The sequence below is a fragment of the Scyliorhinus canicula genome, chromosome 9, assembly GCF_902713615.1.
Source record: "Scyliorhinus canicula chromosome 9, sScyCan1.1, whole genome shotgun sequence".
Lineage (NCBI taxonomy): Eukaryota > Metazoa > Chordata > Chondrichthyes > Carcharhiniformes > Scyliorhinidae > Scyliorhinus > Scyliorhinus canicula.
Genome location: NC_052154.1, coordinates 60,114,988 through 60,129,483, shown reverse-complemented (window position 1 = coordinate 60,129,483; position 14,496 = coordinate 60,114,988). Strand labels below are relative to the sequence as shown.

Below are 14,496 nucleotides of genomic sequence, written 5' to 3'. Positions count from 1 at the left end.
ATTACTATGTATGGTAAATGTAGACCAAAAGAAATCCCACTGAATTTGAAATTGAGCTGAAACTCAATTGTGTAGATTGCCAAAAAGATTAATTGACACAGAACATCAGACTTAGTGGGGGTGGTCAGATTGGGGGCTTCTCTAAGAGCCATTTCAATCTAGATTACTACAAAATAACCATTGTTTACTAATATGCATTGCAAACAATCTCAAGTGATTATTTCCCAAGCTGACAAAACAGAAATGTGAACAGAAAAAGTTCACAAACAAATGCACAAGACAGAAATCAGTGTGGCAGACTGATATAGATAGGTTTCATTCTCTGGATTCATCTGGCTTTGTGCATTGAACATACCATGCTACATTTGAAGGGAATCACATTTTGGTGATCATTTGAAGACAATAGAAACTTAACATAGGCCCCTAAAAATCAAATGCACGCAAAAGCAATCCTCATAGCTATCGCATTAAAGAATGAACCTTCACTGGATCGTGCATGCCACAATATCTAAGGGACCTAAACAACATATCATAGTGCATTGTAACATATTACTACCACCAATAAAAGCCAGGAGAAAAGAGATTAATGAAGCAAGACTGATTTAATTGCCTTGTAAAGCAATTGTTTGACAGTGAATTCCTCAATAGTACTGAAACCACCTCGCAAGGTTTCTTCCAAATAGAGTTAAACAATTTGAACAACTGCCTTTCGCAGCTTGGCATGCTTATGTGCTATGCTGTAGGTGCTAATTAAAATCACCAATTGCTTTACACACTTGGGTGTTGATAAAGTTTCACTTTTTATAAACACAATTATTGCTGGGGTTCACCTTTTTTGCCGGCAATCATTTCCAAGTATGACCTTTATATTTAATATACTGAAAAAATAACTCTCCTAACCAAAAAGATGGTTTGTGCTATTTCCCAAATAGATCTGTTAACATTTGCATAGTTATAAATCATAATCATAAATCATAAATCAGGTGTCTCTCATTATTCTTTTGAGAAAAGGAATTCCATTAAAAAGAGACCATCATCTGGCAAATCCACATTCCCAGCTCCATAAGCTAAACAGTGTGCAGAGATACAACATTTCCCCCCGCCCCCTTGTCAAGAATTACAAAGCCAATGCGCAGAGTGGCTCTCAATCCAGGTCTTAATCCATTTCCTTGTTTGCTCCAAACGCCAATTCAAACTGAACCCAGTTCATGGTCCCCACAAAAGAGACACGTTATATTCAAGCTGGCAGTCTTCTGCAGATGTGGAGGGCGGCTCGCCAGTGGCCGGCGGCAGAATCTCCCTGGTGATGGGGGTGGCACCATCGGCGTGACTTAAAGTTCACTCTAGTGTGAATGGCTAGAAAATCCTGCCTCTGATTTCAGGTTTGATCCCACGCCAAAAGACGATAAAGTGATACGACTGGTGGCGTGTTCATGCATTGATTGTGCTGGGTGACGAGCAAATGAACCTAACAATATGCATCACAATAAGCATCACAAGTCTGCTTTGCAGCAGAGGTGTCATCATGCCATTTTCACCTCCTTCCCCAGGTCGAAACAGACACAAAGGTCAGGTTTCTGGGATCAACATCCTGGGCCTAAAAGACACCTGAAAAACGCCACAATCAAAATTGTGCCAGGAGGTTTTTCACCAGAGGGCAGCTAGAACAGGTATTAAATATGTAAATGACGAATGTAAAGTACGCTCATGCCCACTTACCAAGATAGGTCGAAGGCAGAAGTTTATCCTCCCAGAATTATCAATGGCCACTGTGGCTTAAGCAGCAGCCACCAACAAAAGAAGGCTTTTCAAAAATTATATATATTATTTAAATGTTCCTCTTGACCCATGGGAAGCATGATGGCACAGGGGTTAGCACTGCTGCCTACCAGCGCCAGGGACCCAAGTTCGATTGTGGCCTTGGGTCACTGTGCAAAGTCTGCACGTTCTCCCCATGTCTTTGTGGGTTTCCTCCGGGTGCTCCAGTTTCTTCTCACAGTCCAAAGATGTGCAGGTTAGGTGGATTGGTCATGATCGATGTGCAGGGTTCTGGGGATAGGGCCAAGGTGGAGTGCTCTTTAGGAAGATCAGTGTCGACTCGATGAGCCGAATGGCCTCCTTCTGCACTGCATCATTTCTATGGATAGGTGAACAAGTGCTCCTTACCAACTTTATAGAATGCATGAGAGCTACTGCTGACCCACAATCAGCCTCACCACACTGCACCACCACCTCCCTGTCCCATTTCTCATTCTCTCCCACATTGACCAGAGCCATCAGCAGTGAGGCAGATCGCCCATAACTCAAAATAGAAAGGTGAACTACCTGTGGAGTTGTGAAACACTCAGGTACATTATTTAGATAAGGCCCAACCTCAGTACCTCCAGGTTTTTGCATACTTTGGTTCGCAGAATGTAGTACCATTTCAACTAGTTAGTGGTCAATATGGCTATTTTTTGACCTGACGATTTGGTGATTGATAATTTTTTTAAGTTCTTAACCTAAAGCAGCAATGTTTCTTTTATGTAGTGACTACTTCTATTTGGAAACTGAGAAATGTGCAAGGAGCAAAAGTTAAGAATAAAGCAGGTTAACTAATCTCAGACTAAACGCATAATTGTGTTTTTTTTAATTATTGCACAAAACAAGATCAAAATTTATTCTTCATACAGTGAGGGAGGCAATGGCAGAGCGGCGTTACCACTAATCTTGTAATCCAGGGATCCAGGATAATGCTCTGGGCACCTGGGTTCGAAACCTGCCAGGACAGATGGTGAAATTTGAATTCAGTAAATCTGGATCGCTAATGTCCTTTAGGAAATCTGTCACCCTTACCCGGTCTGGCCTACATGTGGCTCCAGACACAGCAATGTGCCCTCAGGGATGGGTAATAAATGCTGGCCCAGTCAGCGACACCCATAAACAAATAAAGATTTTTTTTTTTAATGATTTTATACCTGTGGTTCTTTCTTCTTTATTGGCTAAACGTACGGAGAGAGTCATCATTAACTACCTCATCCTTCTGTTTCTTGATCCCCTACAATTTGCTTATAAATACATAGGCGAAGGACCCAAGAATGCTATCCTTTCTCTAGTAAACCTGATAACTAATCACCTCCAACAGCCAAAATCTTTTGCGCATGTTTTATTGATTGATTGCAGTTCAGCATTTAACACAATGCAAATTCACATACTGTTACAAAGGTTGTTTACTTTGAACGTGAATGGGGGCCCAATCCATTGGGTCGGGAATTTTCTTATTGATCACCCTCAGCATGTTTTTATGATTGGCTTTTATCCTGATGAACTTATTTGAAACTCAGGTGTCCCCCGGGTGCTCCTCAGGGCTCTGCTCTGGAACAGGCAGTCCAGACATTTAAATAAGGCATGAAAAAACAGACTACGGGGTCAGTAGACACACAGCTGGCACGGTTCCTATTTACTCACTTGTGCTAAAATGGAGAGTGGCCTGAATTTTAAGCCCGATATAAAATTAGACAGTCTAAATTAAGAATTAGACATTTTCAATTAAACCACAGCCAGGCTTGATGGGAATTCAAACTTGGCCAAAATAGAATACACTGAACACAGACAGACTGCTAGGACATGTCTGGACCTGCCCTGTCAACAACGCAGCAGGAGATAATCGGCCACATTCATTGCCCAGATAAAGCTAGACTTTCTGGCACCCAGTAAACATATGTAGAAAGAGATTACGTACAAACAATACACCTAGAGATGGACCACTTGGGTTGGGTTCCTAGTGTCCTGCAGAGTTGCAATCGGCAACAGCATTGGCTATTACGACTCCGTCTTAAGACCTCATTGGCTGAGGGCCAAAGAACTTTCTGGAAAGGCACAAAGCGCGGTATAAAGATCACGACCCAGGACCCTCCCCAGAAAAGAGTCAGAGCTGATTAACAGAGAAGATTCGAGGACAGACCAGAGGATATAAGGAAGCAGCATGCAAGACCCACCTTTGCGGACGAAGGCCCTGAGACAACCGAGACTCAGAATCGGATCTACAGCTCGACTGAGTTCATTGGCATGGGTAGTATTAAGAATCTTAGCAACATTATTAGTTGGGATAATTTAAGGAGGATAAGGGTTTTACCGTCTTTAAGAATAAATTTGGTTGACTCATAAGCTTGTATTTGTCCTTTGATCATCTCGCAAAGAAAGGCACCTGGGTAAAATTGTTGGTTAATAAACTGGTCAAAGTGTTCGAGATTTCCCAGACAACAAGGGCAGCATGGTGGCCTAGTGGTTAGCACAGCTGCCTCATGGCGCTGAGGTCCCAGGTTCGATCCCGGCTCTGGGTCACTGTCCGTGTGGAGTTTGCACATTCTCCCCGTGTCTGCGTGGGTTTCGCCCCCACAACCCAAAAATGTGCAGAGTAGGTGGATTGGCCACGCTAAATTGACCCTTAATTGGAAAAAATAATTGGGTAATCTAAATTTAATTTAAAAAAATAAAAAATAAAAACATATCGGACTACGCCACATGCAACACCTGGGATAGCACCAGCAGAGATGCTGACGGGCTGACGCCTCCAGACCCACCTAAGTTTGGCGTTACCATACCTTGAGAAGGTGGAAAAGAAACAGGACCTCCAGAAGAGGTATCATGATCATCAAACACTTGACAGAGGGTTTAAACCTGGGGACACATCCATGTTCAAAATTTTGGGGACGACTCCCAGTGGATTCCAAGGACCATAGTGGAGAAAATGGGACCTATTCCTACACAATCAACACTGGAGAACGGACCATGCAAAAATACATAGACCACCTCAAAGACAGCGAGCCCACCCCAGGACCACACCGGATGAATCAGTCACTTGCCACCAACTCTCCCTCCACCTCTGCCATCCATAAACCAATATGCACTTCCTACCAGGGACCTGTTCCCATGACACTAGAATGTGGATGTCTCAGGGTCTGATATGGACACAGAGTCCTCAGTACCATTGGAGGACATTACGGTCAGATATAGACCTCTGGCAGAGCCCCTTCAGCGGGGAAAAAGGCAGTCCCCAACATGATATACACCCTACCCAACCAATCCACACATTGGCAAGAAGTACAGCAATGGAAAAAACAGTGAAGGAGACTCCCCTCTGCAACTAGCTACAAGGGTGGCCTTCGGACTTTGGGAGGGAGGATTGCAATAATACTCAAGACCCATGGGACACCCCGGTTGATCTCCCTGTGGGACACGTGGAACAAGAACTCCCTGCAAGTAGGCAGTGGGCGGCACGGTAGTACAGTGGTTAGCACTGTTGCTTCACAGCGCCAGGGACCCGGTTCGATTCCTTGCTTGGGTCACTGTCTGTGCGGAGTGTGCACGTTTTCCCGGTGTCTGCATGGGTTTCCTCCGGGTGCTCCGGTTTTCTTCCACAGTTCAAAGATGTGTGGGTTAGATGGATTGGCCATGCTAAATTGCCCCTTAGTGTCCAAAGGTTAGGTGGAGTTACTGGGTTACGGGGATGGGGTGGTGGTGTGGGTTTATATAGGGTACTCTTTCAAGAGCTGGTGTGCACTCGATGGGCCAAAAGGCCTCCTTCTACACTGTAAATTCTATGATTCTATGATCAGCAGGGGCTCCTAAAGATCACATCATAATAGCCGCCCTGGTATCCCGATTGGGACTATAAGCTGCTTTGCGGCCTTTACTTTTCTCATTGAAATAAACTTATTTGGATTTACCATCTCGAGCCTCCTATAAGAGTGTTTCAAGTATCTGGGAACATGCAGGCCAGAAGCTAAGCTTCACAGAGAATACCTGCCAAATCAAAAACAGGTTAGTCAGCATCTGTTTTTAATTCAGAAACGAAAAGGTTTGGAGTGAGGCAAAATGTTTTTGCGAAGGTATACAAAAGTCTGGTGCAACATGACCGTTTGGTATGGTAACCTGTGTGTGAAAGTGTAGCCATCTGGGATGGCCACTTCCAGAACACAAAATGGACGCTCACGAAGAATGTAGGGAAATGTGGACAATGCTGGACAGCAAGCAGGCACAGTGCCTGAGTGTATATTTGGGAAGCAGTTACCAGACGGAATCGAAACTCTAGGTCGATTAGCCTATTGATGGCCCATCTCCGAGAAACAAAGGACTAACACTCAGGTAGTTGATACTGTTGCAGAGATCCCGGCGCCAGAAACACACAAACAAAGCAAGGCCAACGGCCACCTAAGACATGCCCAGCCATCAGGGCACCCACCCCTTTATTGGTTAAAATTGATAACAATGATCGAGAAGCGGCCCAATTAATTGGGACCAAGTTTAAGGCCCGCCTAAAAGCGCGCAAAGCCCCTCCAAGTATAAGAAGGAACCCCCACGAGAGATTCGCTCTCTTGGATTCGGCTCTCAAGCAGAGAGACCCATCCACAGCATCACCAGAAGCAACTAAGTTCAAGGTCAACGCTCACTACCAGACGGACGACCTTAGCTGTTCTCCTGTATCTCTTCGAACCCAACAGCCTCAGATCCAAACAACAGCCATTGTTCCTCTGACTAAGTGGGCACCCGAAGTTAAGTATAGGCGTTAGCGTTAGAGATAGTTTAGTTTGTAGTACTGTTGTGCATGAGTAGATCTTACTGTGCGTGTAAATAACTAGTATTGACTTTGAACTAACTAACTGGTGCATTGGCTCTTTGATCAGTATTCGGTTTGAACCTTGTGGCGGTATCGAGAGATACCTGGCAACTCTGAAAGTAAACATAATTAGGATTAAGGAAGGCGATCATATTGACCGCCATATTTATAACCAAATAAGTATAGCAACAAAATGCAGAAGTAAGCTGGCCAGAATTGTCAACACGGCAGGTAAAATCATTGGTAGACAGCAGACACAACTTGATAACTTATTTAACAACCCAGGTAAGTGGAAAGCTCAGGCCATCATCGGTAATCCCTTTCAACTCTTTATGTCATCAATTTGAAAGGCTCCATTCGGGACTGCGCTTTAGAATGCCCATTGCCACAAAAAAATCTGTTCACGTGGTCTTTTGCTCCAGTGCCATAAGCTTATTAAATGACAATGTAAATTTAACCTGTTGTTGTTTTTATTTATTTTAACTGCAGTAAGTGCTTTAATGGCACAGTGTAATATGTTATGTTTGTATGGTATGGATGTATGTTATATGTGGACAAATGTATGAATGTAGGTATACTCAAAATACTCACTGTTTCTAACTAATGACTGTATGATTATACATTTTACTCAGGGTGAAGCTAAAGACAAATTTCCACTTTTGCGTAGACAATAAAGCTCCATGCTATCCCAGGTTGGTCACAAGGGCTGACCTCAGCATGACGGGAAGCTGCCAGCAGAAGGGGCCAGAAAATCACGCCCATTTTCTGAAGCTTTTTTTTTTATGATTCTTCCCAATCTTCCTTTATTTTTCCTTCTCTACCTGAATTGACATTGAATTCACTATTCTAACTGACTGCACCTGGTTCAGTTGTGCTGCTCATTAATAAATCTTCAGTCTGATTGGTCAAGGACATGCACAGTTACTTGCCCTGCTCACACAGGTCCAAGATGCCATGGAGGAACCAACATGATGTTTAGATGTCTTGCCCACTATAACTGGCGCAAGAAAGTCTACAGGCAAGTACAGGTCCAACGACTGCTGATCACAGCAAAATCCATCCCATTATATTCATTGCAATGGAACAAGCAAACAAGCAAGATTGCATGTGCCGAAAATTATATTTTTAGTAATTATCAAGTGTTTAAATTTACCAAAATTATGTATGACAATATAAAAATAAGTTTTAAAGTGAGTGAAAGAAATCAGGTAAAGCACTGCATTTCTCAATTACTATATATGTATTTTGTCTGCATTTCAAATAAATGGGGAATTAACTTACTCCCATCGGTGTGATCTCATTTTGCAGGAGGGTCACGGGATTATCACAACAAATGCTGCCACTAATGGTTTTTGACTTCACTTTCTTGCAGTTTTAAAACCATCAGGAATTATAAGGTACTTTTACAGGGTGAACTAAAACAGGAGATTAAACGTGGTACAAGTGATGTTTGGCAGTTTTCACTAATAGTCAGAATGACCTTTTGAAGATATGAGGAATAATAATGCAATGTCAGAAAGACAGCTTCTTTATACCAACAGTAAAATGAGTGACCACAAACTTTATTATTTCATAAACGTAGGAAGCCTGGTCAATATTTCCAAAGATTCGATTAACTTGAAATTATGTTCTGCTGAATTGAAATGCCGGCTAAAAATGTACAAATGTAAAAATCAATGTATTTTTCCACCATCTGATCACTTCTATTCAAGAGCAAATACATGCAAAGATGTCAACTTACTCATAGTACTCCGCAGCTGGTGTAATTTTATACTTTGAATATTTGGTTCCATTTCCCAGGACTGTGGCATTGAGTACCTTTGGGTCGGTGCAGTTGCGACTGTTCCAATAGTTATTGCAATGTACCCATGGGAGGTCGGATGTAAATGAAGAGAAGAGATAGTACAGGGACCAGGCTATGATGACGTTATAGTAGAAGCCAACATATAGCGCTATTAGTATCACGGCGTAGCCCACACCTGAAAGAATAATTAGCCATTTAATTTATGTCAGTATTATTACAATTCATAATCCACTACAAGATAATAATAATAATCTTTATTGTCACAAGTAGGCTTACATTAACACTGCAATGAACTTACTGCGAAAAGGGAAACTAGATTTCCCTTCCCCCTTTCTTCAGCAAGCCAACATCAAAGGGCACACAAATACTTTTCTTTGAACCAACTCCAACTTGCTGGGAAAAAATACATTATAGTTCATATTTTTCAATTGCAATAATGTAAATAGACATTTGTTGTAAATCTTGGATTTACCACTGGATGTTGCAGGTTTACTTTGAAACTTTTGTGATGTAGTTATTTTTGTCCTAAAAACATTTGGGCCACAAATCATCCCAGTGAGCAAACCAGTTGCAATGAAGGAAAACATTGGGCGCGATTCTCCGCCCCCCACGACGGGTCGGAGAATAGCGGGAGGGCCTTCCCGACATTTTTCCTGCCCTCCCGCTATTCTCCCCCCCACCCGCCCAACTCCCGACACGAATCGCTGCTGCCGTTTTTTTACGGCCGGCAGCGATTCACAGCTGATAGATGGGCCGAAGTCCCAGCCTTTTACGCTGTTTTTACGAACGGCAAACACACCTGGTCTGGCCGTTCGTAAAAACAGCGGGAACAACTCGCTTTTTATAACCATGGCACCGATTGGCACGGCAGTACCACGGCCGTGCCAAGGGTGCCATGGGCCCGCGATCAGTGGGCACCGATCGCGGGCAGCGGGCCCGATGCCCGCGCACTATTTCTCCTTCCGCTGCCCCGCAGTATCCATTCACGGGGCGGCTGAGGGGCATCCCGGCCCGCGCATGCGCGGGTTTCGCGCAAATACGCGATGACGTCATCCGCGCATGCGCGGGTTGGAGTCTTCCAATCCGCGCATGCGCGGCTGACGTCATATGACGCGTCAGCCGGCGCTAACTCCGGCAAGCGGGCTTAACGAAATTCGTTAAGCCCGTGATGCCGGAGCTTACGGCGTCGGGCTGCTAGCCCCGACCGGAGACCAGAATCGGTTCCCGGTCGGGAAGGGGCGCGCTGGCGTCAAACCCGCCCGGGTTTGACGCCAGCCTTACGATTTCTCCCGTTTTGGGAGAATCGCGCCCATTATTTCTCTGCAGAAAATGTGGGGATAGGGCGGGAGAGTGCTCTTTTGGAGGATCGGTGCAGACGATAGGCCAAATGGCCTCCTTCTGTACTGTTGGGATTCGATAAATCAGTAAGGGATATTTACTGGAATATAGAACTAATCTTTGATTACTCAATGAGATTTTATGCACCAGAAGTCAAAATCTGCACAATGAGCCACCATCCCAGCACCTCCTTTGCATATTAATTTAGCATTATTTCCTCCTCATGCCAACTTCAATTTGACAGGTGTATCTTAGTGAGCAAACAAAGAACAAAGGTCCAAATTCTGATAGGGCACTTTTCCTTTGTAATGTAATCACTGCATAAACAGTAGACTAAACTCCAGAGAGTAAGGGACATAACATACGCAATTTGTACAGCACCTTTGGTGCCAAAGGGCTTTTCTCCAATCTACAGTTCTGTTGTGCAGATGTTGAGAAAGTGGCACCGTCATAGCAATGAAATATAAATACCAAGAATTGGAGGAGTGTTTCTTTGGCATCAATCCCTCAATCTCCTGAACTTTAAACAATACAATGCAAGCTACAAATGCCACAGCTCATCCCGTCTCTGAAAATTTCCTTTCCTAAAAAGACTCGATTTTTATCTCTCACTAATTTCCTCCCCCTCCTCTCCTGCAGGTTTTAGGATATGGTTATGCAGCACTCACCAAAGTCAACTAACTAATTACAGACTGCGGATAGGGGGCTGGGTTCTCCGCAGCGCCTCGCCACTTTTCAGCCTCGACCCACCGGCGGCATTCTCCATTACGCCGGTCGGTCAATGGGGTTTCCCATTGTGGGGCAGCCCCACGCCGTCGGGAAAACCCGGGCACCGGCAAAACGGAGAATCCCGCCGGCGGAGAATCCCACCCAGGATCTATTGATCCCTATATTTCAACTAGTCAACCGCCTTAAATGTTTATTTTGTTTCTCTCTCCACAGATGCTGACTAACATGACCAATTGCAGCATTTCCTGTTTATATTGTTGTAATTAGATACACTCGTGTAATGATGCACTTTCAGAGGCTTAATTGGGGAACAAAAAGGGATTTATTTAGTGATCTTCAAGAGCAGCAGCATGTTTGCAGCTAGCCCGACAATACCTCTGCCCAGGAGGGCTCCATTTTCCTGGGGTGATTCCCCAGTCTGAGTCCCGATGGATCACTCAGACCAGGTGACCCTTACCCTGCTGTGTAGGCCTGAAAGGGAGAATCACCATGACTTGTTTATTCACTGGGATAGTCAACCTATACTTTCATTGTCTGGAACCTAAATTAGCAGGAAGGTCAGTTATTGATAGAAAGTAAAACTTCCTATAATTTGTGCTAATATTGTGTCAAAGCTCCCGGGCTCCAAGAAGTCTGTCATAATTGATGTGGATGTTTCTATCACCACCTCCCCCAATCACAAATCACTGACTGACACCGAGCACATCTGATCTTTGTGCTTCCTCCTCAGAACCCACTGGCACCAACCAACACAACCCAGGTGCGGGGCCCACACATGCCGCCTGCTATAGACGCCACCTGACAAATCAAGCACGTGACTCAAAATGGCCTCTCTTTGTCCCCGCAGGAGAAGATAGCCCATAATAAGCGTGAAATGGCCAAGACGGGGGAGAGCAGAGATTTGAGTCCTCACCCCATATGAGGAACGTGTCTTGGATATCATGGGGTTGTTCGGGGAGAGAGCAGTCACCAACAGTGAAGTTGGCCTGTGCCACAGAGGTGAGGATCCACTACCCCTTCACCCAGATGACCAGTCACAAGTGAGCTGTTCCAAGTCAGACAAAATTATCCTTCTCTCTCACTGACCACATGTCCATTGTTTCGCAGGATCTCCATCTGAAGGGACCGGCCCATCCAGAGTCATTCCTCTCCCTCCTCCTCGAAGACCACCTCGGAAGGGAGGAGACCTCCATCAATGCATCACAGCTCTCACCCGCACCTTCTACCAGCACAGAGAGACACACCTCAATGGATAGCATTAGTGGACAGGCTTCTAGAGCACAATCTGAAGAGTAGCACACAGTTGCTGATGCACATCAGATGGAGGCAGGAACACACAAGGGAGGCAGCAATCGGAGGTTTGCTAGACCGCAGGACTCAGCTGGGTCCCAGTCGAATGCTGAGCCTCTGGACAAGGTTGTACCAGAGCTGATACAGGTACTAGAACATAGTCATAAGATTCAAAAAGGGATGTCAGTGATATTCCAGTGAGTGCATAGCCGACTGGAGGAGTCCCAAAGACTATGGGCACTGGAGATGATGCCAATAATGCTTGGTACCAAGGCCCAACACTGAAATGGTGGTGACTGCAGTGGAACACTCGGGGCATGGTGTCAGCGTCTTGAGTGCTGGTGCCCAAGGCATGGCTCAGTCCGTGACGACCATGGCTTGGGCCTGGACATGATACCGCAGTCACCGAGGGACATGTCCCAGATGCAGGTGAACATTACTGAGGTACTGCAGAGCATGGCCCAGTCACTGAGGACCATCATTGACAGCGTCTACAGCAGGGACAGACAATGGGGAGCCGCCAAGACTGACAGAGCCAGATTAATCTGAGGCCTCTGGAGCTCACTCCAGCTACTTCTCCGTCCCATGGAGACCTACGGGCACCTTCAGGAGGAGGAAGCGCTGGAGGTCAACACAGGGTCTGCCACCAAGGAGAGGAAGGTGGTCTCCAGTTCATCCAAATCGCCCCCTCCTGACACTGGTGCATTTCAAGGGCAGCAGGCAGAACAAGGTGGCACGGCAACACTTGTGACACCGATAAGCCGACTTCAGGCTCTCCAAAGGACGTCCGTCAAGGGCATGAAAGGCCACAAAGCACGAAACCAGCAGGCTGCCTCCACCTCTGATATGCATTCTGGGAACACAACTAGACGTAGCAGTAGACCACGAAAGATCAAGAAAAAAGATGATCACTGAGTGGGCACTGGAAAACTGGGTGTGTTGGGGGGGTGGGAATTGGGTGGGGGTGTGGGGTGGAATGGGGGCACTATCTGTCGATAGGGAAATGGAAATGTCAAATGTTCATTATTAAAACATGTTACACCTGATACAAGTGAAGCCTCTGTCACTTTAATCTTTACAGTGGGCCTGCCTGCACCTTATCCCTGTTGCTCTCTGCTCTCACCACCCCATGCCCTCCCAGCACAGTGGTCCAAGGTCAAACACCCCCGTTGAGGATGGGTGTGGGTGCGCTGTCAGCAGAAAGATAGGAGCCATATTTGGCATAAACTGAGGAGCACCAGAGCTTTCCTCACAGCGAGTTATCATCACTCTCCTGCCTTGTATAGTGACCCACTTGCTGACAGTGCCAACACAGTCAGGGGCACAGTCGGGGCAGCACGGTAGCACAGTGGTTAGCACAGTTCCTTCACAGCTCCAGGGTCCCAGGTTCGATTCCAGCTTGGGTCACTGTCCGTGTGGAGTTTGCACATTCTCCCCGTGTTTGCATGAGTTTTCTCCGGGTGCTCCAGTTTCCTTCCACAGTCCAAAGATGTGCAGGTTAGGTGGATTGGCCATGATAAATTGCCCTTAGTGTCCAAAAAGGTTAGATGGGGGTTACTGGGTTACGGGGATAGGGTGGCGGTGTGGGCTGAAGTAGGGTGCTCTTTCCAAGGGCTGGTGCAGACTCGATGGACCAAATGGCCTCCTTCTGCATTGTAAATCTATGATTCTATGATGACAGACCCATCACCCTGGGGTGATGTTACACAGACCCTGGGAGGGGGGAACAGGGTAGTCAGGGAGGGGTGATTGGGGAGGAAGTATGGAAATGAGTGGGAAGAAGGGGAATGGGGGTTTAGGCAGGAAAGGGTTGAGCTGTCGGACAAAGCCTGGTCCTATGAGAACCAGTGCCAGATTGTGTAGGGCACAGCAGACCACCACAAAGCGGGAGATCCTCTGGGGGTGTACTGCAGTGCACCACCAGAGCCGTCCAGGCATCGGAGCCGCATTTTGAGCAGTCCATGCACCTCTTGTTGACAGTACCAGTGTCAGATTGGGCCTCTTTATATAGGGTCTCAGTCCCGGTCTCCGGCATCTGCACTGGCACCATCAGCCAGGACCTCAGCTGCTGCCTCTATGGTGCTGACAGGCACACTGTTCAGGCTTCAAGGTTTGATTGAAATGTGATGGAATAATAATCGTCTGGGACATGGCATGTGTACCCATGAGAAGCCACATGAGAATATTTTGTTTATTACATGGTCAAAACTGACGGCAGCACGGTGGTGCAGTGGTTAGCACTGCTGCCTCATGGCGCCGAGGTCCCAGGTTCGACCCCGGCTCTGGGTCACTGTCCGTGTGAAGTTTGCACATTCTCCCCTTGTTTGCATGAGTTTCACCTCCACAATCCAAAGATGTGCAGGCTAGGTGGATTGGCCACGCTAAATTGCCCCTCAATTGGAAAAAATGAATTGGGCACTCTAAATGTTTTTAAACGGTCAAAAGTAGCAAAGATTTGAAAATCAACTACATAACATTCCACATATAGCCCTAACCATTGAACAACAAGGAAACATCACCGTACTATATTGGTACCAATACAATGCTATATCAGCTCACTTTCACACAAAAAAATAAACACACGGTAGCACCCCCTGTGAGGTTCCTCATCAGAAACAGAGGATAAGCCTGAGAATGTATTATCGTGTCCAGAACTTTGTCATAGAAATAATCTGTCCATCAATCAGACTTGTTCCACGTGTCCACACAGCCCAATCTCACAGGAACGGAATCCAGG

General features: G+C 45.8%; 1 protein-coding gene across 1 annotated transcript in view; it reads right to left on the bottom strand.

The window, feature by feature from the left end:
• Positions 1 to 14,496, bottom strand: part of slc6a2 (solute carrier family 6 member 2) — a 200,712-nt gene that overhangs the window by 164,136 nt on the left and 22,080 nt on the right. The window contains exon 3 of the mRNA XM_038806745.1: positions 8,340 to 8,577. Coding sequence (XP_038662673.1) covers positions 8,340 to 8,577 — 238 coding nt within the window. The remainder of the gene's footprint in view (positions 1 to 8,339; positions 8,578 to 14,496) is intronic.